The 26,237-nt window shown below is 42.8% G+C and overlaps 1 protein-coding gene and 1 long non-coding RNA gene across 2 annotated transcripts; one reads left to right on the top strand and one right to left on the bottom strand.

Moving 5' to 3' along the window:
• Positions 1 to 3,553: 3,553 nt before the first annotated feature.
• Positions 3,554 to 4,500, top strand: LOC311122318. The gene is made up of 3 exons (XR_014612410.1): positions 3,554 to 3,934; positions 4,089 to 4,167; positions 4,260 to 4,500. It is a non-coding gene; the product is annotated as an uncharacterized lncRNA (long non-coding RNA).
• Positions 4,501 to 9,281: 4,781 nt separating this feature from the next.
• LOC311122317 (tripartite motif-containing protein 16-like) lies at positions 9,282 to 24,376 on the bottom strand. Its single transcript, XM_084196696.1, has 6 exons — positions 23,751 to 24,376; positions 23,231 to 23,326; positions 10,534 to 10,767; positions 10,278 to 10,437; positions 10,093 to 10,143; positions 9,282 to 9,856 (listed from the first exon to the last, which is right to left on the bottom strand). The coding sequence occupies exons 1-6, from the start codon at positions 24,345 to 24,347 to the stop codon at positions 9,342 to 9,344; spliced, it is 1,653 nt and encodes a 550-aa protein (XP_084052822.1). The 5' UTR covers positions 24,348 to 24,376; the 3' UTR covers positions 9,282 to 9,341.
• Positions 24,377 to 26,237: the final 1,861 nt, after the last annotated feature.

The raw sequence follows: 26,237 nt of genomic DNA, 5'->3' as shown, positions 1-26,237 counted from the left end.
GCTGGCTAACACTACAGAGTTGAGTGAAGCCAAGTTCTGGAACCATCCTTGAAAGGACAATGTGTAAAGAAAATATCCCAGCCAGTCCAGTCCAGTTGTGGTCAGCTCTGTTGTGTCAATCTTGTTTCTCCATACCTCTAAATGCCATCTTTCTAGATGGTGCCATTTTCAAATAAAATAAAATAAAATGTAATTACATTTGTCACATGCGCCGAATACAACAGGTGTAGACCTTACCGTGAAATGCTTACTTACAAACCCTTAACCAACAATGCTGTTCAAGAAATAGAGTTAAGAAAATATTAACAAAATAAACTAAATTTAAAAAACAAATCAAATCAAAAAGTAACACAATAAAATGACATAACAATAATGAGGCTATATACAGGGGGTCATTCTTGAGGTGGAGTAGCTCTGCCAGTCAATGTGTGGGGGTACAGGTTAGTTGAGGTCATTTGTAAAGTGACTATGCATAGATAAACAGCAAGTAGCAGCAGTGTAAAATCAAAAAGGGGGTGGGGGGGGGGGGGGGGGGGGGGTGTCAATGTAAATAGTCCGGGTGGCCATTTCATTAATTCTTCCCCCATTCGTTTGGGATTGAGACCTGCAGTCACCTTGATTTAAGACCACTTTTGAGAAGTGTTCCACAGGCAGTAAATCTATTGTAGAATAAATGGAACCTGGATCCATTTCATTCTATTAACATGGCTTGTGTGTGTTATAGCAGTAATGGGGTTAAACTGATATTAAAATGACAACTCCATAGGTGGGTATCAGGTCAGGGGAGTTCATCTCTGCTCCCAGCATCCCTGGGACAGTACTGATCAACATAGCTGACCTGATGCAGAGGTGGACCAGTGATGTTTTCCTCTCAGTGGTGAGACTTGCCCTTCCATTTGATACACTGTTAACTCATAAGATCATACAAGATGTTACAGGCTTATTGCATGTGGAAACAGACCTGTATTCAATTACTATTTAAAATCATGTTGAATACTTAATAAGCAGTGCTTGATTGAGTTTGCCTGTTGTAATGGAACCAATAGAAAAGTCCTAAAAGTACAAACATCAAAAACGTTTCTCGTTCAGTTAGTCCCTCCCTGTTTCAGCTAATTATCTTCAGTTTGGTGCCTAGTGAATACGACTCAGGTCTCTATGGAAACATCAATGTAAATTCACCTTAGGTTTTTACTCCTCACTTTCCCTTTCAGGTCTATAGGGTTTTGCTGCCCCCTGCTGGAGACTGGAGCACAAGGCAGTCCCTGGCTTTCTTTGGGCAGCTGGAGGATGAGGCCCTCCTCACCTGTTGTGACGGGTCCAACAAATATCCCCTGGTGAAGGCAGGGTCCTATCTCATCCAACGCTTCAATGACTCTTATGGGAGGCAGTGAGCATTTCCCATGTTAAGCTATGGAATTAATTGTACAGCATTGGATTGGTGTTGGCATGGGGTAGAGGGAGTTTACATATACCAGTCATTTCCTTTTAAATCCATGAAGGGAAGTGGACAAGTTCACACTTAGAAAGGAGATAATAGTTCCACACCTCATGTGTCCTGATAACTACAGGAATGAAACCATATTGAGGTTGTCTGCTTTCTATAGTCTCCCGAGTGGCGCAGTGGTCTAAGGCACTGCATCACAGTGATAGCTGTGCCACTAGAGATCTTGGTTCAAATCCAGGCTCTGTCGTAGCTGTCAGCGACCGGGCGGCGCACAATTGGTCCAGTGTAGGGGATGGAATGGCCGGCAGGGATGTAGCTCAGTTGGTAGAGCATGTTGTTTGCAATGCCAGGGTTGTGTTTTCGATTCCCTTGGGGGCCAGTATGAAAAATATATATAATAATTAGGGGTGTAACGATGTATCGATTTATATTCCTATGATCCAACTACATCGCTCGGCGAGTTGGCCTTTTGGACAACATATATCAATCTAACATCGTTTTAAAATGTAATAAATCGATTGAATCGATACTAGGAAATAACCCATTGGATTTAAGCACGTCAGACTTTATATGGATGTTTTTTCTTAGCACTTTTAATGATAAAGGCTTTAAACATTACTCGATTCAGTCTGCTTATCCGTGACGTCATCGCCCCGCGCCAGCAGCAGCGCAAAGGCGCAAAGACAACAAAACATAGCATGGCGGACAACAGAGGAGAAGCCGACGAGCGAGAAATTATCAAGCCACCATTGCGGTCCAGTGTGTGGAAACACTTTGGCTTTTGCAAAGACGGAGATGTTCTAAATAAGTCGCTCGCTGTTTGTAGGATATGTAAAGGTCAAGTAAAGTACAACGGCAACACGACAAATCTCTCCAACCACCTACTAAGGCGCCATGGGATTTCACACAACACCGACCGTCCAGGCACCTCTTGCAGCGTTCCCGCTGCTACAGCAGCGAAAGGTAAAGTCAACTCTGCAGAAGCCTCAGGTCTCGCCTGCATGTTTAGTCAGAGACTAGGCCAAAACTCAGCTCGGGCGAAAAACATCACGGTAACAATTGCCAAGTTTATCTGCAAAGACATGCGACCCTACAGTGTGGTTGAAAATCCGGGATTCCGTGAAATGATTCAAACATTGGAGCCAAGGTACACAATACCAAGCCGACCACACTTCTCAGAAAAGGTTATTCCTGCATTGTACGAAAGTACTAAGAATGAGCTGTCGCTTTCTCAAGCTGAACGAGTAGCGATAACGACAGATGGCTGGACGTCATGCTCAAATCAAGGGTATGTGACAATTACCTCTCATCACATTGATCCGGAGTGGAAAATGAAGACCTTTGTTCTGCTAACCAGAGTTTTAAATGAAGCCCATACTGGTTAAAATATTGGCGCGTTACTGCGTGAAGCCTGCATGGAGTGGAAAATCTACGACAAGAATCCTGCCATCGTCACAGATAACGCCAGGAATATGATTGTGGCCGGTGCAGAAGCCCAGTTCAGTCCACACATTACCTGCTTCGCACATACACTCAACCTTGCCTCGCAGAAGGGATTGGGGGTGGACCGTGCTTCCAGGTTGTTGGGGAAAGTGCGAAAAATTGTTGGATATTTTCACCGCAGCCCGATTGCATGTCACGCCCTACAGGAAAAACAAACTCTGATGGATTTACCAAAACATAAACTGATCCAAGACATAATCACCAGATGGAACAGTTCATTCGAAATGCTTGAACGTTTTTTGGAACAACAGCCAGCTATAATGGCAACTCTGATGTCCAAGGATCTACGAAAGGGGGTCACAGATGTAGGCACGCTGAGTGAGAGTGATATTGCCAACATGGATGACATTGTTCAGTTGATGGGTCCTGTCAAAATGGCAACCACTGTGATGTGTGAAGAAGACCAGCCAACTCTCTCTGTAATTGCTCCTCTTCAAGCAAAACTGCTGAAACACCTACAGCCATGCGAAGACGACTCAACCCTGGTTGCAGAGATTAAGAGGGTGATGGCCAGTGACCTCTCCACACGCTACAGAGGCACCCAAGATCCTCTCAACATAGGTAATTAATTTGGAGTCTTAATTAAAATCAACTTGGTTAATATTTTAGGTTATTAGACTGTATTAATTTGTAAAATGCCACACCTTTGCGTTTTCAAGTTTGAATTTGAGTTGTTTTTTCATATGGAAAAGTAAACAAGATATCTGCAATACAATTCTTAGTTCATGGTGGCTTTACATCATCACTGTGCCACATTTCTTTTAAACATACTAAAGTTTAATCTTCTGATTATTTTGTGTATGAGGAGGTGGTCATCACTTGCAATTTCAGGTCAACTTAATTTAATAATGCAATGAATGCAATATTCTTGTTCTTTAAACAGCATCAGCGTTGGACCCGCGATTTAAAGAACTGCCCTACCTGGAAAAAGAGGACAGAGAACAGGTCTACACAAAACTGGTTTTTGAGGCAGAAGTGTCCCACCAGGTAACTCTTCTCTCCTCTTTCCTCTGCTCTTTTCTCTTCTCCCCTTTCATTTGTCCTCTCTCAAATCTCATCTGTTCTTTATCTTCCTCTAAATTTATGTGTGCAGTATTACAGAGCAGAAATTTGAACAGTTCACACATTTTTACATCAATAGATGCAAGCAATGGGAAATCAGGAGGAAGACGAGGGAAGCTCAAGCACAAAGCTGTCAGGATTCAATGAAGAGACCACAGGTGTGTTTCATGTGATACCAATAAAAGATTGTTGTTGTTTTGTATTAATGAGAAACATGACTATATTTTGAAATATATTTCTTATATTGTAGCTCCAAATGAGTCACCTCCTTGTAAGAAGAAAGCCTTAGATGCGCTGTTTGGCGATTCCTTCACCCAAAGAGAAAGAAAATCCACAAGCGAGACAGCCAGAGCAGAGGTGTTAAGGTACCGAGCAAAAGATGCGTTGCCTTTGACTGAAAATGCCATGAAGTGGTGGAGATCTCAGGAGAAAGAGCTACCTGTACTTTCCACCCTTGCTAAACGGTACCTGTGCATTCCAGGCACCAGTGTGCCAGCAGAACGAGTTTTTAGTACTGATGGCGACATAGTGAACGCACAGAGAAGTGTTCTGCGGCCAGATCATGTTGATCAGTTGATATTTTTGAAAAAAAATCTGTAGTCATTGAAGAGTAGCCTAGTGGGTTACACTTGATCTTTTGTTGAATATTGTTTGTTTATTAAAATGAGAGTAGTAGCAGGTTCATCCACTGCTCATTCAACCTGAAGAAATGTTGGTTGCACTTTATTTTTGATATTAATACTGTATTTGTATTGTAATGTTGAAAAACAAAAGCAGAAGTAGCAGGTAAACCTACTGTTGAAATGTTGGTTGCACTTACTGTACTTTTATTGAAAATTTATTGAATATTGAAAATGAGATCAGACAATTTTAACTTCCTGTTAATTCAACCTAAAGTGTTGTTTGCACTTTATTCAAATAAAATGTGAATGCATTTGCCATTCATTGCTGTTTACTTGTTTATTTATATTCATAATTAATTGATACCTGATTCCATTACAAGAAACAGGAATCTAGGAAACTTCACCTACATTGTCCAGTATCCAGGTATTTATTTCAGTCACACTGGTTGAATTTTTGGCTAAAAGGTTACTGAATCGATTTCAAGTCACTGAATCGTTTCGGATCGTATCGTTCTAAATGAACCAATATCGTCCTTGAATCATATCGACAACCACGAATCGTGATACAAATTGAATCGTTGTTAAAACGAATCGTTACACCCCTAATAATAATAATATAATATGCCATTTAGCGGACGCTTTTATCCAAAGCGACATACAGTCATGTATATATATATACATGCACTAACGGTAAGTTGCTCTGGATAAGAGCGTCTGCTAAATGACATAAATGTGTATGGTTTGAGAGAGAGAGAAAACATCAGGTAAAGTTCTGGGGGATGTCAGCCATGAAGTTGTCTAAACACAACTGGAACATAATTTGTTTGTGATTCATTGTTAATGGATTTTCCATTAGGAACACAGGGGGAAAACCTAACACAACAACACACATAACACACAACCAATAAAAACACAAAGGGGGAGGAAACCACTAAAGTCATTACCATATTGTCATTTTCTAACGACAGGGAGAAAACATGTAAAATCTAGAAGACTACTTTAGATCTGGTCAGAAGAAGCCTAGTGCACTACGTAGGGAACAGGGAGAGATTTGGGACAGAGCAGTAACTCCTGTATGGACATCTTCATTCTAATGACAGTGAGCAAATCTCCAATCTCCACCCTATTCCCTATGTAGTGCACTACTTTAGATCTGGTCAGAAGTAGCCTAGTGCACTACGTAGGGAACAGGGCAGTGGCGGCTCCTGAAAAAATTCTCAGGGGGGGCAATTTTTCTGATGATTTAGGTGACCTACACACATTTTAAAAAAGATATGTCCAGCAACAACATGAAGACAGGGGCAGCATATAAGTCAATACCAGAAGCATTTATTGACTGATCTCAAAAGTGTTGGCTTACCAGAGTTGGTGGAGCCCTCAGTTTCATCTTTGCCTCGCAAAGCTAACTCAAACACTCCGCAAAACTTCACACACTGGATTAGCCGGCTGAGGATGTGGCGGTTCTTGCTAATGTCGTAGTAAATATATTTGTTATAGTGAATATGGAATATGATATGTTGAGTAAAATGTTGTGCTAAGATCTATTTAGGTCAGGAGCTGGTTATAAGTTCTGTTCCTATCCAATAACAATGGACAAAAGGGTCCTATCTTGTCAGCCTTGTCAGCAGGTGGCCAAGGACAACACCCACGCCATAGGCCTCTCAGTTCTTCCAACTCACGAGTTCTTGCTCTGAGGACACACACACACACAAACACACACACACACACATCATCACTGTTAAACACACACACACACACACACACACATCATCACTGTTAAACACACACACACACACACACACACAAAAATCCCCTCTCTTAGGCTGAACATTTGAAGACAGAGAACCCGACTCAGAGCCAATGCAACAGTGACAGTAGCCTGGAGGGGACCTCGCCCAACTCATCAGGACCAATCAGAAGATCAGAACTACTAGATTCAACCTACTTCATTTATTGCATAAAATGTCTGCACACAATGTTTCGGGGCTCTCTTCAGATAATAATAATAATAATAATAATAATAATAATAATATGCCATTTAGCAGACGCTTTTATCCAAAGCGACTTACAGTCATGCGTGCATACATTTTTGTGTATGGGTGGTCCCGGGGATCGAACCCACTACCTTGGCGTTACAAGCGCAGTGCTCTACCAGCTGAGCTACAGAAAGTGGATACTCATGGATGCGCATCGCAATTGTAAAATGTCAACACAATTGGAGACACCACGTCATTTTTGGAGACATGTTATTGACAGTAAACTATTGTAGATGCGACTGCTAACTAAATAAAACATTTTAGCTGGCTAGCTAATCATCTTAGCTAAATGTGGGGCAAACAATTCAGTTATTTACCGTTAATTTGAGGGATTGGGGTGAAAGAAATCGAGTTACATAGTGATACTTTACGATATACTGTATTGACAATATCGCAATATTTTAGCGCTAGTTGGCTGTACCTGCACCAAAACACCATTATTGTTCCTTCATAGCTTGTTCTCAATCTTTTCACATTGGGAGCCAATTTGTTTTCAGCAATTTTATTTCCATGACTGATCAAAACTCGTTCTCATGGCTTTCTGATCCCTCTGCAACAGACATATGGTGCGCAATAAAATCACAGTATCGAATCGCAATACGTATAGAATCATGAGACTCGCAATGCATATATCTTATCGTGAGGTCCCTGGCAATTCCCAGCCCAAGTTCATTTGCCACAACAAATCTCTTCGCTAGCAAACGCGATGTCTTCTCCAAAACGGCAATGTGTCTCCAGCAATGTTTACTTTTTTGACGTTCTATGGCATCTCCACTTTCCAAGCATATATGACCACATGTAATATTTTGGTAAGTGATGCAAATAGTGAACTATGTAGGGCCAGGATGTAAAATATATGTAGCTGCAGCAATTTCTCTTATCTGATATGGTAAGTAATGGGGCTTAATGTATAGCATTAGCTCCCTAAGAGTTTGACGAACGGGTCCGTGCACGCGATTCCAGATATCTTTACCTCTGAATAAACTGCCTTTATTATACCATATCCACCCTGTCCAAAGTCTCTACTTGGTCTCAGTTCTCCAGTAAACTTGTGATTATCAACACTAACCTCATCGTTGTGGCGGCGGACAGCTAGCCTGTATCCCTCATCAAGTTGAGTGGCAATGTTATTTTTCCGTTCGTACCAATTTTTGGAAAATCCTCGGGTGTAGGACTTTCCGCCTTTAGTAGAAACCTGTTGAATTATTAAATTTGGTCTGGGAGGTCCTAATTGTTTCGTTGCCAATTTATCTTCATTTGTTCGCCGACAAAAAGGAACTTCTTTCAAAGACACAATCCGCTCTTTTCTTAGTTACGTTCATGGTTACGTAACGTATGACGAAAGCGCGTAAGTGCAAGCCCTCAGACACCCATAGAGATTGTATTGAAAGCTCTGATATTTGAAAAAAATAGATTTTACATGGGAGTCTATGACAGACTTCTGGGCGATTTTCAACCTGACTGTAATCGCCCCAAAAGGGGGGGGGGCCATTTGAAGCACGACTTTAGCCTGATTCGACATTTAGTGGCAGTGTGGCACTGTGGCAGATCAGACGTATAGATTACAACACTGATAACTACTGTTGCCGTGACATAATTGATTAGAAAAAAAATCCCTTCCTTTTCCCGTTTGGCAGTGCGTCGCCCATATCGCCCTATTGAACAGGCCGCCCCTGGAACAGGGTGTCATTTGGGCCAGAGTCAGTAACTCCCCTGGGTATGAATTGTCTCTCTATCTTATCTGTCTTCTATATGATGTTCTCCTCTCCTCCTCTCTTCTCTCCTCTATTCACTCTATTCTATCATCCACACCACATGCCAGCTTCAACACAATCCATTTACAAGTTAAAGACACACCTTGGAATAAATAGCAAAGGAAAACTACTACTAGATGGATTTTTTATTTCCCATCACCATGAATCATATTTAATAACTGAACAGTAGCAAACCTAACTTCATCTGTTCCTGACTCTGGGTAGTGGATTAAAAAGACCATCAATCTCCAATGATATTAAAGTACAATTCTGAACATTACTGATATACTGAGTGACAAGTCAAGATATGTGATGTTTTTATTGTTTGGTTAATATCACCACCTGCTGGACAGGTTTAATATTGCTTGAATGAGCAGTACGGGAGAATAAAAGATGCCAAACTTAGGGCCGGTTTCCCGGACATCTCCATTAAACATGCTTTTTAGTCAAGGACTAGGCTTCATCTGTGTCCGGGAAACCGGCCCATATAGTTCAATTAGCAAGTAAGTAACACTACCTGTTCCATGATACTGAGGAAAATTACATTGAGACAGACAACCAATTGAGAAAACATTTCAATGGTTCTGAATGACAACCAACATACATTAACAGCAAACATCATGATTAATGTAAATGTAGCCAATTAAAACATTGCATTTGATAAAAAATAAGTTATTACGTTTTCATTAAATTCTGAAGATTAAATCAGTCAGACAAAAATAATTGTACAGAAAAACAGAGTATTATATCTGGGGACCATCACCACCAGCATGACTAGTATCTATGTGGACCCTACTACAGTTTAACCAGCTCAGCTATAGACTACACCAGCATGACTAGTATCTATGTGGACCCTACTACAGTTTAACCAGCTCAGCTATAGACTACACCAGCATGACTAGTATCTATGTGGACCCTACTACAGTTTAACCAGCTCAGCAGTACCATGATAGAGCCAAAACCCAGGATAGAGGGGCTGAGTGAATGTGGTCTGGACTCTGTGGAGGAGGGTCATTGTATCAGAGACACTGTAGAAGGACAGAGTACCTGCCTTGTGATCCAGGTCCACTCCTACTCTGGAGGACTGAGGGCCTGATACTTCAGTCTCAACATTATTGTGTCTGAAACAATAACCACCACTAGAGCACACTAAACTCCAGGACTTGTTATTGTATCCAAATCTACCATCTGTCCCTGTTCTGCTGATGTCTTTATATGAGACTGCTGTATCAACAGCCCACCAACTCCACTCCACCTCCCAGTAACAGCGTCCAGACAGACCCTCTCTACACAGAACCATCAAGTTGTTTGTGAATCTGTCTGGATGATCAGGATATGGTTGGACTTTGTCTGTATAGGTCACCTTTCTGTTCCCTTTAGACAGAGAGAGGCGTGTGTCTGCTGTGTTTGGGTCCAGTGTGAGCTGACAGGAATCTGGGAGAAGAGCAGAGCAGAGACCAATGAGGGGAGTTAGAACAATAAGTTAAGTCAGATACTGTATCTACCCTGTCTTTGATTAGAGCACAGCAGAGATCAAATCAGAGAAATATGAGGAGTCAGATAGATACCCAGTCTTTGATTAGATCTACTATTGCTATATATTTCTAGAGGGATTGTTAGGAGTGTCAGTAAAAAGAGACTGTTAGTTACTTCAGAATAAAGAGACTCACATTGTAAGAACTGTTCTCTGGTCTTGGGCTCTGGAGGCAGTACAACATCCACTATATTCAATACAGACACACAAACACATTCACAGAGAGAGGGAATGTTATCATCATACCATATTCCACATGTATATGACTAGTAGGGAACTTTCAATGGTCTAAAGTTGATGTTCTTATTATTTTCAACACACCTGTAGTGGAGATCTTGGTCCATTCTCCTTTAAGGACGTCTTCTAGTTTCTCTCTCAGTTCAGACACAGTCTTACTCACATCTCCAAAGTACTGAAGAGGGCGGACAACGATGCTGGGTAAGTCTGAAGATACACTGGTACCGGAGAGAGACTGATAAATCTGGAGACAGAGAGAGAGGGAGAGAACAGAACCAAATGATTGAGAGTTTCACATTAAGTTAATTTCATATCACATGTATCAAGGCAGTTGAGTTACCTGGAGGAAATGGATGTGATCCTCTGTGTGTGAGAGCTGCTCCAGCTCAGTGCTTCTCTTCCTCAGCTCAGCTATCTCCTGCTCCAGTTGCTCCAGGAGTCCTTCAGCTTGACTCACTTGAGCCTTCTCTTGGGCTCTGATCAGCTCCTTCACCTCAGAGCGCCTTCTCTCAATGGAGCGGATCAGCTCGGTAAAGATCTTATCACTGTCCTCCACTGCTGCCTGTGCAGAGCGCTGTTAAGAGAGAGAGAGAGAGAGAGAGCCTTGTCTTACTTTAATGAGCCATCCTCATTACACTAACACCCCCACCCCTAAAAGCACATTGCGTGCCACCACAACATCCACACAATCACATTATCCAGTACCCAACACCACAGTACAATACACCAACCAGCACCACATTCCAACCGTCCATCCAACCCCTCCTCTCCAGCCGTACAGACAGCCCCCCTGAGCGCCCATACCTCCTGAAACATCTCCACACTGTTGATCATTTTGTACAACTCAAACTCAACCCTAAGGCGTCAACAGTAATGGCATTACCCTGGCAACACAGAAAAAACATGATGAACAGTCTGTCATTGCAGAAAACGGACACCCCTCCCCAACTCCCAGGTCAACCCGAGCCAACCAGCTATTGGTGTCCAGGGCTCCATGTAATACCCTCCACTGGACGACCCCTGACCTTTCCAGCACTGGGAACTTATAGAGCACCCTCCACCTATACCCTGCCATGCTCTCAGCCCCCACAACCCCCTGCCACTGATGCCCCTTCACTCCCACTAAGCTCAGAGTGTTAAAAGTCAGTAAGTCCTCCAGACTCTCCTGCCAGTCCCCAGTCTCTGCTGTCCCTTGCAGTGGTGGAAACGGTGGTGGCCCCTCCTCAGGCTGCTCCAGCCCTCAGTACTGCAGCATAGAAATCAGAGACCCCTGCTGTATTGAGTCTCTCCTGCCGCATGATGAAGAGCTGCTGATCCAGCCCCAAACCACCAGCCCTCCTCAACAGAGTACATGCTGGTTCCCTCCAGCCCACCTCCGTACGGTACAGAATCCTCTGCGCTGCTTTGAGTCAGAACGCTGCCACCCTGCTCTCCAGGTCCACCAGGCCTTGTCCCCCCTCCTGGACAGGCAGGTACAGCACTGCCGCCCTCAGCCAGTGATGCCCAGACCGGAAAGAAATCACTGGCCAATTTATGCCATAGGGAGGATGCCGCCAAGTTGTTGATGATCAGAACCCTCCCTCTGTATGACACTTGGGAGAGGAGCCACCAAAAGTCCTGGTACACAGTACGTTTGGTCCTTCTGTACAATAGAGTCCAGGTGGGACTTCAGTCTGTTAACGAGGACCTTGGCAAAGACCTTATATTCCACACAGAGCAATGCCACAGGCCTCCAGTTCTTTAAGTCGCTCAAATCCCTATTTTGGGCAGGAGAGTCAAAGCCGGCGGTCTACAGCTTAGCGACAGCTCCCCCACCCCGACGCACTCACAAAACACACGTCCTGTCCAATAATTCCCCAGAACTTTTTATAAAAATCCACAGGCAGACCGTCTGAGAGACAGCAGCTGAGAGTTTGTGAAAGGCCAGGGAAATGTCAATTTGATTTCTCTGTGACAGAGAGAGTTTGGAAAGGTCTGTGAGCAGAACCTGAGAACACCCAGGATCACAGAGTTCTGCCCTCTATAAATCAGAGTACAACTCCACAGCCGCAGCCTCATCTCCCCACAACAGAAGTTACCCACCCATCAGGCTCCCTCATCTCCCCACAACAGAAGTTACCCACCCATCAGGCTCCCTCATCTCCCAACAACAGAAGTTACCCTCCCATCAGGCTCCCTCATCTCCCCACAACAGAAGTTACCCACCAATCAGGCTCCCTCATCTCCCCGAAACAGAAGTTACCCACCCATCAGGCTCCCTCATCTCCTCACAACAGAAGTTACCCACCAATCAGGCTCCCTCATCTCCCCGAAACAGAAGTTACCCACCCATCAGGCTCCCTCATCTCCCCACAACAGAAGTTACCCACCCATCAGGCTCCCTCATCTCCCCACAACAGAAGTTACCCACCCATCAGGCTCCCTCATCTCCCCACAACAGAAGTTACCCACCCATCAGGCTCCCTCATCTCCCCACAACAGAAGTTACCCACCCATCAGGCTCCCTCCTCTCCCCCACAACAGAAGTTACCCACCCATCAGGCTCCCTCCTATCCTGCACTACTCTACTCCTGAGGGAGCCTGATCAGGTTACCCAGCCCATCAGGCTCCCTCCTCTCCCCCACAACAGAAGTTACTCCCCCTTCTGCTGTCCCCACCTCTCCCAAAAGCCTTGGAAGCTTGAGCAAAAAGTGACATCTTGGAAGAGCTTTACATGGAATTTCCAATAGGACACCTGCCTGGGCCCTGGTGAAACAGAGAACTGAGCCCTGTACTAGGTGCAGACACATTTTGGAAAGCAAAGACAAGGTCACTGATTTTGGCTCTAACCACTAACAACCTACCCTTACACACCTCTTTTGCTACCCCTGCACTAAGATTTGTGCCATGGCTCAGCACCTGCGCCCCCTTCCACCAGACCCCCAATACACTTCATTAATCACATCACTGTGTGTCTCTTGCTAAAAAATCACGTTTAAATGTTTTTGTTTGACATATTCCCCCAGTCTCTGCCGCCGTTCATGTTAAGGAAGTCGAACCGTGAAATCTCCATAACAGGTGGGAGGGAAATCACCACAATCAGAAACCAGTAGAGATGCCCATAAAGCCGCCATGCCAGAAAAAAACATCCATTTAAGCAGATTCTGAAGACATGCCCTTAAGAACCCATGACCCATTTTCTCAGCCTATACCGCTTCCTGGGTGAGAGGACACTAAACCCCTCATTCTTCATCACGTGTTGTACTGACCTTACAAACCTTCCAGGATCAATAAAATAAGACTCCAGCAGAACCTTCTTTTTCCCCTTTAGTCTCCATCAGGAACCTAGAAAGTTCTCTCAGCGTATATACTGGGCCCTCAGCCTGACTGTCTGTCAGCTCTGGATCCAATGAGCCGTCTGAAAACGAGACGCCTTGTCCTCCGCTCCCGCAGACTCACCTCCCCCCCTCTTCCTCTTCCTCCTCCTCCATTGGCACGGTACCGTCCTCCTCCTCCCCAGTCTCTTCCCCCCTGCACTTCCCCCCTGATCAGTGCCTCTTCCCCAATGACAGGCAATATTTCCTGGGATGAGCCCACCAAGCCTTCGCCCACCGGAGTCTCTGTTACTACAGAAACCTGCCTCAGCTCATGTAGCCCAGCTGCAACCCTCCCCACCACCGCTTTCTCCACAGCCTGCGCACCACCACTTGGCCATTCACTACTCTCCTCCCTCCTGGTACCACCACCACTTGACCCTGCTCTACTCTCCTCCCTCCTGGTACCACCACCACTTGACCCTGCTCTACTCTCCTCCCTCCTGGTACCACCACCACTTGACCCTGCTCTACTCTCCTCCTTCCTGGTACCACCACCACTTGACCCTGCTCTACTCTCCTCCTTCCTGGTACCACCACCACTTGACCCTGCTCTACTCTCCTCCCTCCTGGTACCACCAACACTTGGCCATGCACTACTCTCCTCCCTCCTGGTACCACCACCACTTGACCCTGCTCTACTCTCCTCCTTCCTGGTACCACCACCACTTGACCCTGCTCTACTCTCCTCCTTCCTGGTACCACCACCACTTGACCCTGCTCTACTCTCCTCCTTCCTGGTACCACCACCACTTGACCCTGCACTACTCTCCTCCTTCCTGGTACCACCACCACTTGACCCTCCTCTACTCTCCTCCTTCCTGGTACCACCACCACTTGACCCTGCTCTACTCCCCTCCTTCCTGGTACCACCACCACTTGACCCTGCTCTACTCTCCTCCTTCCTGGTACCATCACCACTTGACCCTGCTCTACTCTCCTCCTTCCTGGTACCACCACCACTTGACCCTGCTCTACTCTCCTCCTTCCTGGTACCACCACCACTTGACCCTGCTCTACTCTCCTCCTTCCTGGTACCACCACCACTTGACCCTGCTCTACTCTCCTCCCAGCCTCTGCCCCCTGAGTCCTAGTAGGCTGGACAACAGAACAAGTCAAAATGCACTTAAGGCTGTAAAACGGCCAAAGAGCATTGGCTGAGCTGGAACACTAGCCTGAGGCCAAAGTAAATGATTTGAAGCGAACCATCACTGAGCCTCTTCTGACTGGAATGATCCTTAGAATTCAATTTTCCCTAAATGGCACCAAAAAATGTCTACCTTTTTATTTTACCACTACAATCTGTTCTTAGGACGAAACAGAAAAAAATAAGTAATAAATAACAACTGGTGTAGAAAGTAAACATCCACACCTCGATGGTGCCAAGTGTGCTTATATCTGCATTACCAGGAAGTAGGATTTTTTAAAAACTTCTGACTATTTCTGGTCTAGCGATCGATGACAGCAGAGTACACTGCCCAACCTGATGTCATTAGAAAGAGGAGATTATCCTGATTAAAATGGAGTCTGACTTGAAATATACCATTGTGAGATATTTTGTGAAATAAAGAGACATACCTATATTTCCCCTAAAGGAAACAATGGGACGACCTCAGAGCTCCAGGAGTACATGTTGTTTTGGGATGTTTTAACTACCAGCAATACGCTGCCCAAACTTACATCATTAGACATAATAGGTTATCTTGATTAAAATGATGTAGAACTTCAAACCATTAAAATTAATACATATATTTGACATAATTGGTGAAATAGACAGACATGTCCCTATTTCCCAAAACAATGGCAGTCTGAAAGTTCTAAGAGCAGTCTTTTATTTAACCAGCTTACCATTTATCTACGACCATTTGCCTTTTTGTGGATTGTTTACATTTAGTTTACATTTACAGGTGAGTCATTTAGCAGACGCTCTTAATCTAGCGGTTAAGAGCGTTGGGCAGTAATCGAAAGGTGGCTGGTTCGAATCCCCGAGCCGACTAGGTGAGAAAACTGTCGATGTACCCTTGTACAGATTTATGCACTTAACCCTAGTCGTTCTGAATAAGAGCGTCTGCTAAATGACTCACATGTAAATGTAAACTAGGCCTCTGTGAAAGCGTGGCAATAACTTATTAACTTTACATTATTCCCCGACAGACTCCTCTGAAGGCAGGCAGGCAGCACACTCCTGAAAACTAACTGCTCAGCAAAGCAAAGGCTCTTTTGAGAGCTACCAGATTTATATATAAAAAAGCTCATTTTCAGTGTGTGTCCAGTGTCTGTTTATATGTTAAGGGGGTGTTACTTTGGCAGATAATGTCACCCATCTAAATATATATATTATTTTTTTAGATAATTAACTAAATGTATGGTGTTTTTGGTTTATGTCAGTTTCATTGTTTGTTATGCTATGAATTGTTATTTTATGGTTGTAAGTGATCAAATTAACTAGAACATTTTATATTTAGCAATTTTGAGCAATTACTACTTTAGTAAGGATACACTTAGTAAGGATATACACTTTATTCAGTACTACTGCAGTTGCTTAATAATTCCAATAGATTGCAGCATAAATGACATTTCAGAAGATTAGTTTAGTTCTCTCCCTGGATACACCACCACTCCACCTCACAGGAAAACTCCTGCCTGAGCTTTTTACTGTCCCTTTCCACACTGCTAACGCAAGAGGAAGGACTGAAAACACATTACTGTGAAGTAATATAATGATGATTCATGTTTATTATTACCTGTTTTTATGCTAATGTTTTAAAATTATACCTCATTACTATAACGATTATCAAAAAGCGCGAACATTAATTCAGTCACCTCTGGTCGACAAAAATGTATTTTTCTAGTACATTCATTGTCAAATTCATCAACCAGCACAGAGCCACTCTGCCTTCTCGAACAAGTAGCCAACTCAACAAGCCCCGCAAAAAGCTTGAGCCGTCAGCGGCAGCGAGCACTCTGCCTTCTAGCACAAGGGAGGAGCATGTTGAGGTACATTTTCTAACCGCGATGGTTGCATGATTTATTGGTGGGCTGGAATATATGAGATATTAAGATGATGTCATAATGCATGTTTACTTGGGTTGAGGTTAGCGCATCTGACTAGTGATTATTTGGCCGGGGTTCAATACCTGCTAGAGTTAATATTTTGTTGCTCTCCCAAAAGCAACACAGGCCTAATACGAGATATATAGCTAACTGTAAAGTAATGAGTGACCTTTTTAGAAAATCATAGGACATAGTCTTTGGTTGCATGCTATTTTATGCTTGTAGCCTATAACTGATGCTTTGTGGTTTTATGCAGCCATCTATTGGAAACATTTAGCAATTAAAAGTTAGTAATTCACGTAAAGACATTGGTGAGGCAGCTGAGAAATAAAGTGTAGTTTTCTTATTAATTCTGGAGATCAGTCTCAAACCTGCCCCACCTATGACATGTCAATTGCTGGACTTTCACATAGAGGTTACTAGGTCACACCCAGTTCAAACCACATTTAAAAAATAAAACAAATGTGTTGTTTATCAAGTGTTCTGCCTTGCAATAATACATATAATAAAATGACTAATAAAGGTTACATAGGTTTTATTTAAAAAATAACAATAAATGCTATTTAGTACTATAATGGTATTTACTAACATAAAATTATTACTTAAATAGTTTCTAAACGTGTTCTAGGCTACCCTACCCTAGAATTAGGGTTTAGAGTTAAGGCTAAAATAGGTTATAAGTAGGGTTAGAGTTTCTGTATAGCACTTTGTGACATCTGCTGATGTAAAAAGGACTTTATAAACACATTTGATTAATTGATTGTTAGGTTTAGGGTATTTAAAGCAAAAAAAAAATGAATAGGTTTATAGCTCTCTTGCTCCTCCCTGTGGCCTTCTGTGGGTACTACATACCTCATTCACGACACTTGCTAGGCTCATTATCTGAGGTAGCAACTGTGTCAGATCTATAAATCAATGAGCTACACCTATCCATTTAGTTTACAACTCAGTGAACCTGCGCAGCATTCGCTCAATTCAATGCCTATGAACTTACAGATTTCGATGCATATCAAATTACCCAGCAGTAATATAGAAACAATAAATGTAAAAACATTTTAAAAAAGGTTATTTCTTAATTTAAAAAAATTATTCTGGCTGTTTAAAATCGGCCACATCTTGAAAAAGAGGACGGATATGCGTTTTGTTTAGGTTATACACCTTTTTCTGAAAGAAAATATGATTAACCGTGACCAGAAAATGTTAAATGTTTGATTGCTATGCCCCAACCATATGTAGCACTGTGGGTCACCACAACGTGTACCCAGGTGAACAGTGAGTTTGCTCACCTAGTAGTCATAACCTTGTTAATAATAAGTTACCTGAGGTAAAGCTACAATGTTAATACGGGCTGGTCTCATCACCAACAATAGTGAAGCTGGCATTGTGACGCAGAACAATGGGCTGGGAATAGAACATTCATTAGGCGAGTTGGTGCCACAGAGCTCAATACAACTAATAGGAGCTGGCAGGGTGAAACATGCCCTATTATTTCTAAACTACGGCAAGCATCTGGGACATATGGTAATATTATGAAACTGGGCTCCATGGCGGATGTAATTAAGTAGTTTTATCAGAAAAAGGTGTTAAAAATGTATTGTGTCAAGCCTAGTCCTAGCCCCCGCTGCCGGCTGGTCGCGCTTGTCTGCACTAGCATTATATCCTACATCCCCACACTAGAAACACCCAAAACTATCTGTGCTAGCAAACCCTGTGTTCCACCCCTCCCCTGTGTAACCTTGAAGTTTGTTAAGAAACAAACACTTGTCTACGAAAAGAGACATGTTTAACGAATTCCGCTTGGCACCCAGCCGAGAGCACACGGAAACCACTTGCAAATTTACCAAAACTAACCAACTACTTGGGGTCTGTTCGGAAGCAATAAACGGAGGCAGATTAGCCACCACAACTCTTATCGAAAGAGGCGAAATAAGCACCAACACACCCCTCACAAAAATCCCACTCACAACAAGACAAACTTTTTCATTAACACGACCACCGCCTTGTTCATTCTGGATGCAGAGTCCAGATGTTCCGCTCCAACCTGTTCGCCGACCATGAGCAAAACTTCCTCCACACCTTTCTCCGGAACGCACCCGAAGCAACAGCGTTTCTTCTCCACTCGGTTGAGGCCATCACGCCGCCCTAACAAACTACCCCTACTCCCCCCTAACAAACTACCCCTACTCCCCCCTCAACTCTAAACGATAAACAGTGGAAACCAATAAACAAACCCTCCACCATGAGAAAATAAATTCAGAAAATACGCAAGAACCAAAAGAAAAAAGAATAGTAGCCCTCCTCATGAACCACAAAACTCTCACGCAACCAACTTCTTCTTCTATGATATAATGGCGGTCCACAAACCAACGTTAAAGGTGCATGCCGCCACCTACTGTGCTGGAGTGTGTGGTCAATCACGGTTTCCAACATTTCTAAATCCTCCTACCTAACTCAGTACTTCTGAGAAAATAAAGAAGAGCCCTACTAACTTCTAATAGACCCTCCCCCATCCCCAAAATCCCTTCCAACCCCCCCCAACCCCATCCAACCTCAATGACCCTACACTTCAATCTTTCCCTCTCTTCAACATACTTACAACAATATAACAACACATGCTCCACCGTTTCATCGACCGTACCTTCCAGACACAAACCATTCCCATGCTTGCCAACCAGATGTAATGACGAGATCAATGTACAATGTCCTAAGCGCAATCAAGTAAACACCACCTCTTCCTTCCTAATCTGACTTTTGAATCTTGGTCCATCGACCTTTCTGTAAAACTGTCAACTATTCATATAAATGCCGGCCCTTGTGCTCAGAGTACCATCTCTTCTGCCACACATCTATCAAAATGGCTCTGATCTTACATATGGCCTCACCTCTACCCAGTGGAACATTAATATCAATTATATCTAGTTTCAAAGCTCTTTTAGCTAACTGGTCTACAATTTCATTCCCTTCCACACCCGAATGTGCTGGGACCCAGCAGAATCTCACTACTATTTACATTTACATTTTAGTCATTTAGCAGACGCTCTTATCCAGAGCGACTTACTAAACCCATTCTCTCAATTCTCCATAATAACATTAATACCTCCAATAGCAGGTCACTCCTATTAGATTTACCAGATGATAAACTATTCAATACAGACAGAGAATCTGACCATACTATAATTCTAACAGGTTGTACGTCCTCCACCCACTGGAGGGCAACTATTATCGCCAACAGTTCAACTGAGTATACTGACAGTTCATCTGTTAGTCTTCTACATATCTGCACATCAAATTCAGGAACGTAAACGCCTGCTCCTGTGAGCCCACTATCTGGCTCCTTGGATCCATCTGTGAAAAGCGGTAAAAAAGCATAAAAACTTTTACCAATGTAATTGTCAACCAGTTTCACTATATCACTGACTTCTGACCAATCTTTCCTTTTCTCTACCAAGGTTAGATCAACAACAGGGTCTGGGAGTAACCATGGAGGAACATCCCCTATCACCACAGAAGGGCCAACCTCCAACTCCCTCAAACCACTCTCATCAGCAAGCTTTCCAACTGTCCAACCAAAACCACTGCCTTGTCTACTAGTATATTCCCAACAGTCATCTAGAACAGTAGCAGTGGGATGCTCAACCTCACAGCCTTTCAACCCAATAAGATAATGACAATTTTCTACGCTGTATATCCAAAGGCATCTCACCTGCCTCCACCAGTAAGGCACATACAGATGTTGATTTAAATGCACCAGTACATATCCTTAAAGCTATATACTGGATTCTGTCTTTGCCGCTGTTCCATAAAATATACACTCATAATCAATTGTCGTCCTGATCAGAGCTCTATAAATATCCATCAATGATTATCTGCCAGCACCCTATTCATAACCAGAGACCCACACAACCAACTACCGCGAAAGTTAATGAATGAGAGAGACAGAGACATCGTTACAACACTGTACATAGCCATAATATAACGGTTCTTCTTCTTTGGAGTTTAACGGCTGTTGGCATCCAATATGTTGCATTACCGCCCCCAACTGGACTACAATATAAATCCATTTTACTTTGTGATACAAAATGGGAAAAGGGGAAATTATAATGATACAAAAAACACCCTTCCAACTAATCCTACACTCATTAAATACCCACTACCCCATTCCACTACTTTGACCCTATCTGCTCCTGCACCATGCCAACGGCCTGGGAGGACAGGACACCACCACTCAACAAACCCTGGAACTCTTCTGAAGTCTAATCTTGTATGCCCAAATACTTCTCTGCAGCTGCCACCACAACATCTATTTTCTGGGATTTACATTCCATTACTGCGGTACAGTTGATAACCATTGCTATGAATGCTAAGAAGCTAACTTTACTAAAGCATATATCACTCGTTGGCCTATCCCTCTGTGCTGGCACAGATCTACTACTCACAGGGATCCTCTCAGGATCTCTCACCCTTGACCCATCCTCCTCTACTTTCTTCACTGCCTCAGCATACGACACCTTCTGCACTACTCTGACTCTAGCCACCTCAACCTGCCTCTCTCGCACCGGACGCTTCCGATCCCCAGCAACATGGGCATCCCATCAGTTGACACACACAACTTTATCCACCGAAACTACACAAACCTCTATCCATTGCCCTCCTGCACACTTCCCACATCTTGGATCTCCCTCCTACAAACTGCTGCAACATGACCATAAACGTTGCACCTGAATCAGTGCAGTGGATTCGGCACAAAAGCTCTAACAGGATAACTGATATATCCTAACATGACTTTGTCGGGTCAAAACTCAAAAGGACTGACAGTGACTCCTATGTTTCACCACGCTCACCACTGGGTCTGCATCGCACCAAACGGCGGGCATCACAAACACCAGGAATCTTCAACTTTAATTGCTCCACCTCCACACTTAACGCTACCCAAGAAATCACTCCTTTCAATGGTGTCCTGTTCCTAAGAGAAAAGCAAGAAACAGATCTTGACCCAAGTTGCATGACACGGAGCGCCCACTCCCTCTGGTCAGAAGAAACAGAAACAAATATCACAAGTCCACTACAGGTAACCTTCACTCATTCAATTGCACCCAACTCCTTTCCCACCCACCCTGAAACCAAAAATGTAACTGCTACTGCACCAGATTCTTCTTTATCATGTCCATTGATGCCAGGCTCTGGTTCTGAGCTCATCACCACACCTTCTACCTCACTTAACTCTCCCTCATTCATTTCCATTTCACCTCCAGTACTCGGTCTGGCGCACGGCTCACTCTGTTTGCACTTGAATTATATAACATTTGAAATGTCTATTCCTTTAAAACTTTTGTGAGTGAAATGATTGTTTATTTCACTTTTGTTTATTATCTATTTCACTTGCTTTGGCAATGTAAACATATGTTTCCCATGCCAATAAAGCCATTTGAATTGAATTGAATTGAATTGAGAAAGAGAGCGAGCGAGAGAGTTCCTTACAAAAGTATTCATCCCCCTTGGCGTTGTTCCTATTTTGTTGCATTACAACCTGTAACTTAAATTGATTTTTATTTGGATTTCATGAAATGGACATACACAAAATAGTCCAAATTGGTGAAGTGAAATGACAAAAATAACTTGTTTCAAAAAAATTCAAAAACATTAATAACGGATAAGTGGTGTGTGCATATGTATTCACCCCCTTTGCTATGAAGCCCCTAAATAAGATCTGGTGCAACCAATTACCTTCAGAAGTGACATAATTAGTTAAATAAAGTCCACCTGTGTGCAATCAAAGTGTCACATGATCTGTCACATGATCTCAGTATATATACACCTGTTCTGAAAGGCCCAAGAGTCTGCAACACCACTAAGCAAGGGGCACCATCAAGCAAGCGGCACCATGAAGACCAAGGAGCTCTCCAAACAGGTCAGGGACAATGTTGTGGAGAAGTACAGATCAGGGTTGGGTTATAAAAAAATATCAGAAACTTTCAACATCCCACGGAGCACCATTAAATCCATTATTAAAAAATTGAAAGAATATGGCACCACAACAAACCTACCAAGAGAGGCCGCCCACCAAAACTCATGGACCAGGCAAGGAGGGCATTAATCAGAGAGGCAACAAAGAGACCAAAGATAACCCTGAAGGAGCAGTTATGCACGTGAATAGTTATGCACGCTCAAGTGTTGTGTTATTTTGTCTTATTTCTTGTTTGTTTCACAATAAAAAATATTTTGCATCTTCAAAGTGGTAGGCATGTTGTGTAAATCAAATGATACAAAACCCCCAAAAGATCCATTTTAATTCCAGGTTGTAAGGCAAGAAAATAGGAAAAATGCCAAGGGGGAGAATACTTTCGCAAGCCGCTGTATGTATAGGGGACATGAGTCAGTCATGGTTACTTAAAGTTATGTGATGAGGTAGCCCTGCCTGCAACTTCAAAATCAGTGTCGGCCCACGGCCCAATGGGGAATGTCCTCTTGGTGTAATGATCAAGACCCAGGTTCATATCCCATCAGTTACATTAAGCAGTCTATTCTCTGAAAGGGGTCCAGACATAGTGGGGTCAGTGGGATTGGAGAGGGGTCCTATCTCTCTCTCTGACTGGAGGAGACAGGTAAAATCCTCTGGTCAACAATACTCACCTTGAGAGACTCCACAGCCTGTTGGAGCTCCTTCAGGTCCTTCTCTCTCTCCTGGAATCTCTGCTGGACCTTCTGCTGACTCATCCCCAGCTGCCTCTGTGGAGAATCACTCTTCAATGAGCTATCAAGCTTTATTTGTCCAGTAGATCAATAGTATAGTAATGGGACATAGGGCCCATAGAGAGGAAGGTCTAAAATCTTGAGGAAGTCCCTTTACCATATGACATTTTCTATGTTGCTATGTGAATGATTATAGTTTTTATGGTAGACGTACATGTATCAAGGGGTTGAGGCTGAACTTTGAACTCTTAAAAGGGCATTCGGAATGATAATAGTGTTTGACTTCAGAAAATGGTGATACATTTGGAGCAAACTCAATATACTCAAGGTTTGTGTTCATATTTGTTCTGCCGTGGATATATTTCATTTGAATTCTCTCATATTCAAACAGCCTCAGATCCTACTGTATCTTTAATTCTTTGTTTATCAGACAGTCACCAACAAGTAGTTCTGGTCTTACCTGTTTCTCAGTCCTCTCTGCTGCAGCTGACACTGTATCATGGCCTTTATGTTCATCCATTGTACACAGATAACAGATACACTGCTGATCGGTACGACAGTAAACCTCCAGCAGTTTGTCATGATGAGAGCAGATCTTCTCCTGTAGTTGTGCGGTGGCTTTGACAAGCTTGTGCTTCTTGAAAGCAGGAAATTCATAGTGAGGTTGGAGGTGAGTCTCACAGTAAGAGGCCAGACACGCCAGACAGGACATGAGGGCTTTCTGCTTTCTGGTCCCAGTGCAGAAATCACACGCCACATCTGCAGGTCCAGCATAGCACAGAGCAGGAGGGGGAGCAGCCTGGAGTCCTGTCTTCTTCAGTTTCTCCACCACCTCAGCCAACATGTTATTTTTCCTCAGATTAGGCCTTGGAGTGAAGGTCTCTCTGCACTGAGGACAGCTATAGACCCCTTTCAGAACATCCTGATCCCAGCAGCCCTCAATACAGCTCCTACAGTAACTGTGTCCACAGGGGATGGTGACCGGCTCCTTCAGTAGATCCAGACAGACAGAACAACAGAACTGGTCCTGGTCCAGCAGATCTCCGTGCTGAGCCATTTGGACGGTTGTTCACTCTCACACAGACAGACGACACTGAGAATCAGATAAGTTTCATTTCCTCAGAAGAGAGTTTGTGGCAGGGGGATGGACTTCCTGGTTCTGCCAGAAGGGTGGGGTTAGAGGTAGGGAGGGGTTAGAGGGAGAGAGAGAGAGAGAGAGAGAGAGAGAGAGAGAGAGAGAGAGAGAGAGAGAGAGAGAGAGAGAGAGAGAGAGAGAGAGAGAGAGAGAGAGAGAGAGAGAGAGAGAGAGAGAACTGTACTCAATGTTAATAGAGACAAAGATTTGTGTTCCTAGGTTAGGGCCCTTAATATGGAATAAATTAAATAGATTGGTTAGAATATGTAAAGGGTAACAGTTTCTATGAAGTACATATGTATAATGCTTTTAATGAATTGTGTAATGCCTTAAACTTATGTGCTATGACACTAACTATAACCATCTATAATAACTAATACGTGGTTGTAAAACTGTTCAATGTGTTATAGATAATTAGCTACAATGGGGGAGGGGGGACTTGAAATGGATACAATGTACTGCAGCTGAAATGAATACCGTATGTATTGACTGATCATTGAGAATGATGTAACACTTTACATTACAGTGTGTTTATTGGTGTGTAATTATTCCTGTTAGTCCAGTGGTGTAAAAGTACTGTGATGCCTCATTCTTCCACTGTACTAGCAGCAGTAACCCTAGCCAGTAATAAGGCTACTGGAATGGAAAGTGGTACAGGAAATATAAAGGAAGGATTTATACATGTCATCTATGATATACTGTATGTAATGATATGTCTATGTCTTCTATATGGTGTTCTATACTGTATGTAATGATATGTCTATGTCTTCTATATGGTGTTCTATACTGTATGTAATGATATGTCTATGTCTTCTATATGGTGTTCTATACTGTATGTAATGATATGTCTATGTCTTCTAGATGGTGTTCTATACTGTATGTAATGATATGTCTATGTCTTCTAGATGGTGTTCTATACTGTATGTAATGATATGTCTATGTCTTCTAGATGGTGTTCTATACTGTATGTAATGATATGTCTATGTCTTCTAGATGGTGTTCTATACTGTATGTAATGATATGTCTATGTCTTCTAGATGGTGTTCTATACTGTATGTAATGATATGTCTATGTCTTCTAGATGGTGTTCTATACTGTATGTAATGATATGTCTTTGTCTTCTAGATGGTGTTCTATACTGTATGTAATGATATGTCTATGTCTTCTATATGGTGTTCTATACTGTATGTAATGATATGTCTATGTCTTCTAGATGGTGTTCTATACTGTATGTAATGATATGTCTATGTCTTCTATATGGTGTTCTATACTGTATGTAATGATATGTCTATGTCTTCTAGATGGTGTTCTATACTCTATGTAATGATATGTCTATGTCTTCTAGATGGTGTTCTATACTGTATGTAATGATATGTCTATGTCTTCTATATGGTGTTCGATACTGTATGAATTCTGAGATTTAAAATGGGAATCTATAATCATGCTTCCTTTCAATGTCAATGTGTATTTGTAACATTCTAACCCTGTTTACAATAGTGCTTTGACGAAGAAGCTTTCTCCATAACGTGTCAGCAAGTAATGATCACTGAAGGGAATTAATCTGCCGTCCTGCACCTTATTTTACAAACAGTGAGCAGGAGAATGTGGTGACCTGGGGGATCTGAGGTACTGGAATGCATCAAAATATATATATCCTTTATGATAAAGCATTGCATTCATATTATCACATTTGGGTAGTGGCATAGAGCACTAGAGTAGAGGCACTTCCAGAAGTTGGACACATGGGGACATTTTTAGTAGCATAATGGCCGAGAAAATGTTGGCCTTTTAGAAACGCATTTCATGCAATTC

The sequence above is a fragment of the Coregonus lavaretus genome (assembly GCF_964263955.1).
Source record: "Coregonus lavaretus genome assembly, contig: HAP1_SCAFFOLD_5377, whole genome shotgun sequence".
Classification (NCBI taxonomy): Eukaryota; Metazoa; Chordata; class Actinopteri; order Salmoniformes; family Salmonidae; genus Coregonus; species Coregonus lavaretus.
This window is presented reverse-complemented; position numbering and strand designations above follow the sequence as displayed.